At 35.2% G+C, this 4,848-nt stretch overlaps 1 protein-coding gene across 2 annotated transcripts in view; it reads left to right on the forward strand.

Moving 5' to 3' along the window:
- The first annotated feature begins 679 nt into the window (after nucleotides 1-679).
- TMEM156 (transmembrane protein 156) overlaps nucleotides 680-4,848 on the forward strand; it is a 65,326-nt gene continuing 61,157 nt past the window's right edge. For both annotated transcript variants that reach the window (XM_011949106.1, XM_011949107.1), the window contains exon 1: nucleotides 680-876. In XM_011949106.1, the coding sequence (XP_011804496.1) occupies nucleotides 789-876 (88 nt within the window). In that variant the 5' untranslated portion in view covers nucleotides 680-788. The remainder of the gene's footprint in view (nucleotides 877-4,848) is intronic.

The following is a 4,848-nucleotide window of genomic DNA, read 5'->3' on the forward strand; positions in this document are numbered from 1 at the left end:
ACAGGATGGACAATCATTTAATAAGTAAATGAATGAGTGATGTCCATACAACCTAGACATGACTGACATTCACCCTTTTCTTTCTTTCTTTCTTGAGAAGGGGTCTCACTCTGTCACCCAGGCTAGAGTGCAGTGGCCTGTCATGGCTCACAGCAGTCTCAAATTCCTGGGTTCAAGTGATCCTCAGCTTCCTGAGTATGTGGGACTACAGGGGTGCACCACCACACCTAGCTATATTAAAATTATTTTTGTAGAGAGGAGGTCTTGCTCTGTTGACCAGTCTGGACTCAAACTCCTGACCTCAAGTGATCCTTCTGTCTTGGCCTCCCAAAGTGCTGGGATTACAGATGTGAGCCACTTCACCCAGCCTACTATTTTATTTTTGTGAGTATATTGTGGGTTTATATTTATAAATTGGGTGGGGAGAAGATCCCCTTGCTTCTTGAGATCATTTTACCTTTCTTGCTTAGAAAGAAAGGTAAATAATAATAATAAATAATAAAGGGAAATAATTATTTACCTTTCTTGCTTAGAAAGGCAAATAAATGATTTTGAAGTGCTTATTGGAGGGTAGTTTTGTTTTTTTTTTTTAAATGGAAAGTGACTCAAAAGTGAAGTCTCAGTTGAAGACCTCTTTTTTTTTTTTTTTTTTTTAAGTCTTACTCAAAAGGAAGTGAGTATGAGGTGAATTGCATTAATCTAAAGTACTGCAGAGATGAAACTTAAAGCAGGAAGCAACATACCATGAGTATACTGGAAGGGAACACATTTGTGTCATGTGAAGAGACATGACAAAAACAGCCCTCCTTAAATTATTTGTGGCAATAGTGATCACGTTCATTTTAATTTTGCCGGAATATTTCAAGACACTGAAAGGTGAGTATGTAATTGTAATCTAGCTTTGCCTTCTTAATTTTAAAAAATTAGTGTCAGCTAGTGGTTACAGAAAAGATCCTCTTTTTGGATACATGCTGTATAGGCTGAAGTTCTAGATCTGAAAAACTAATAAAATAAAATAAGATTGCAATTTTAGTTGACTGTTATATAGTACAGTAACCTAATTCATAGTACTTAATTATTGTAGCATACCTAAAAATGAAAATATTTAAAATCTGCAGTCAAGATTTCAGACATTGAGATTACAACAATTTCATCATGATTTTGTTCTTTGAAACACTTTCTTCAAAGCGCCTTTTTTTTTTCTTTTTTTTTTTTGTGGGATGGATTCTTGCTCTGTCGCTCAGGCTGGAGTGCAATGGCCCAATCTTGGCTCACTGCAATCTCTGCCTGCTGGATTCAAGCAATTCTCCTGCCTCAGCCTCCTGAGTATCTGGGATTACAGGTGCCCACCACCACATCTGGCTAATTTTTGTATTTTTAGTAGAGACGGGGTTTCACCATGTTGACCAGGCTGGTCTTGAACTCCTGACCTCGTAATCCACCCACCTTGGCCTCCCAAAGTGCTGAGATTACAGGCTTGTGCCACCGAGCCTGGCCCAAAGCAGCTTTAAGTATGCATTTACATTCTGGAATTCTTTAATGAAGAAAGTGATATTTATTGTGTTAAAAATTCTAGAATTCCCTCTACTACAACTATTTCACACAGGTAACTTACTGTCACCTTTTGACAAGAAAAAGCATTTATGTATTTTGAAAATACAATTAAAATAAGATGAGTGCAAATTTAAACAGATGTGTGTTTATGTATTTGTAACTGGAGAAAAATGGAACAAAATTAACTTTGTGAACATTTCAGAAAATTGTAATATAATCGCTGAAACCTAGATTAGGAAAATAAATAGGTCTAAATTTAAACTATTTTGATATGTTAGCAAAGGACTTGCAAATGTATTAATGTGAGTGTTCAGATGGTAATTGTGCTCCCTAGCACTTAAAAAGAAGAAAGGGTGAAAAGAAAAGGCTGTATTCTATCATTAAATAGTCTTTATATAAATTTGATTAAAATCAGAGAAAAACTCATATTTGATGATTTGCTGCAATGAATATTTATTGTTGCATATATGTAATGCTAAGTAGCCAGATAAAAATATTTTTGCTAATTGTATTTGATGACATATTTCAGTGATTATTTGATGTTGCATTTATATGATGCTAAGTTGCGAGTTAAAAATATTTTTGCTAAATAAACACTATGACTACAATTTGGTTTTCTGGCATTATGTTACTTAGATGAAGCAATCATAGCACATATTTTCAATGCTTGATTCCACTGGGTTATAAAGAGAATAGTTAGAATAAAGATAATCTGATTTTAAGATATTGTGGGCTGAGAGTAAGTTCATTTAATTGTTATCCAGAGTAGGTTCTATCTATATATCTATCTAGCTATCTAACTAGCTATCTACATCTAGCACCTCTTAAAAATCAGGTTGGATCTAATAAAAACCAGGTAATCATCCCAACAATGACTTAATTACTATTGGTTAGTATTTTATGAGAACTGGTGGCTACAGGAGCACGTTAAAGGTTTTCGTTTTGGGGCAGACAGATAGTTCTTTTAGTTTTTGTTTCTCAAAGAAAGAAGCATGGCCTTCTGGGGCAGTGGTAAGCAGAAAGAAGACAGATGAAGCACAGAGAAATTCTTAGTAGGGGACAGATGGGACCCCCTTCTGTTGGTGGGTAGAAGAAAGAGCTCTTATAAAATCCATCTTAGCCAAACTTCCTTGGCCTAATAGTAATGTATCAGTTCTTCTTCACCTTGTCAATAATCAACCATCATTTATGATGATGTTTGTTCTCTTGCTTTCAAAACTGGTTACATCAGCTCCCAATACCTTTACTGCCTTCCCAAACTTAAAATAGCTGTTTCTCTTCTCCTGGTCCAAGAATAGCATAGATATTACTCCAAATTCTTTTTGGGTTGATGGATTTTTTTTTTTTTTTTAAGAGATAGGGTCTTGCTATGTTGCCTAGGCTGACTCCTGGGCTCAAGCAATCCTGCCTCAGTCCCCAAGCAGCTGAGACTACAGGCACATACCACTACACTCAGGTGGATTTATTGGGGAATTTTGTTTCAAAGGAACCCTACTTGGGGGGCCAACAAACAAAAATATTCAAAAACCACTGTCTTCTTTTACATTATTTAGTGGTAGAAGGAATTTTGCACAGAGCTGCCATAAACAAAAAGTTGATTACTAGGCAAAATGTTATACACATGCAATTGTGTAATAATAATAAAATAATAATAATAATGATTATATTTTTATAATGGTTTATGGATTACCAGGAACATCTTTTTGTAGCCTTGTTTAATATATCCCATATTGATTAAATGAAGAAAACTTGGACATAATTGTCTTGGTTTTTAAAAATTAGTTCTTAATCACAATAATAGTTGACCTACAAAATGAGTTAAATTGACAACTAATAGTAAATAAAATAGCTAGTAAAATGATTTGATGATAAGCAAGAGTGTTCTAGAAGTGCTACAATTAACGTTGTGAAATTCCCCTGTCTAGTCTTACTTCATTAGTTTCTTGTCTTATTTTTTCATTTTTTTCTCATGTTCTATTCACTTTAATTTCTAAGATAAATATTATAAAATAATTTTGCTTCTAAATTATTCACTGATACCCTGTCTTTAACATGTCAAATGAATTCAAAAGGAATCTTAATGAGGAATAATATACTCATGAGGTTTAATAGATTTGATTTCAAAATAATAAACCCTCTGAAGTCCTAAGTTAAAAATAAAGCACCTTGTTTGATCATTTTTCATCAAGAATGTATCTGAGTCTCTGAGTAATTATTAGTAGGAATATTCCATTATCACAATTACACAGTATAAGCTATTTAGTTTTAACTTTACCAAAAAAGGTAGTTACTTCAACACTGTTTGAGACTTACAATGGGTTTGCATTGGCTATGCACTACTAGCAAGACAACCTATTTTACAGCAGTGTTTTTTAACCTTTCCATTTATTTGAAAGGCAGCTAATACATAGTAGTTAATATAATGGTTTGATGCATTTGTATTACATGTAGATAATGGAGATACAAAAGGGAGTGGTGGATATATTTTGACTCAGAGCTTGTTGCAGTTAGGGGAGCTAGCTTACTCCCAAATAAGAGACTTTCCAACCTGTTTTTGTTGGACTTACAGTGTTTAAGAGAGAGACTTGGCTAACTCTCATGTAAATCCTAGTCATCTTTTGTTTATTTATTCTTTCACCTGTGATAGAAACCTGGGGCTACAAAAATGAAAGGCAACTCTTCCATCAAGGAGTTTTCAGTTGGGGGGAATGACTGACTGGCAAACAGCTAAATAAAATATAGGAATTAACTAAAACAGGGATGTAAACAAGATGCAATGGGAACATAAACATTGCTTCCACATCAGTCTCTGGGAGGACATTCTTTGTATTTCCATTTGCAAAGAGAAATAATTGTCAGAGTTTGAATGATCAGCTAGTATGCCTTCTTACCTTCTTGCAAAAGCACTTTTCAAGAGAAGAAATGATGATTATTAAATAAAACATTCTCATATTGGTATATCAATAGTTCCTGAAAGAGGAAATTGCAGTGAGTCACACAAGTGTACTCCCAATGATTTGTGGCAATACAGGATAGGAATAGCACAGATGAGTCCGGCTGCGGTGGCTCACGCCTGTAGTCCTAGCACTTTGGGAGGCTCAGGCAGGTGGATCACCTGAGGTCAGGAATTTGAGACCAGCCTGACCAACATGGTGAAACCCTGTCTCTATTAAAAATACAAAAATTAGCTGAGGCTGGGGGGTGGTGTAATCCCAGTACTTTGGGAGGCCGAGATGGGTGGATCACTTGAAGTCAGGAGTTCAAGACCAGCCTGGCCAAAACGGTGAAACCCTG

The sequence above is a fragment of the Colobus angolensis genome, unplaced genomic scaffold (assembly GCF_000951035.1).
Source record: "Colobus angolensis palliatus isolate OR3802 unplaced genomic scaffold, Cang.pa_1.0 Scaffold29, whole genome shotgun sequence".
Taxonomy (NCBI): Eukaryota; Metazoa; Chordata; class Mammalia; order Primates; family Cercopithecidae; genus Colobus; species Colobus angolensis.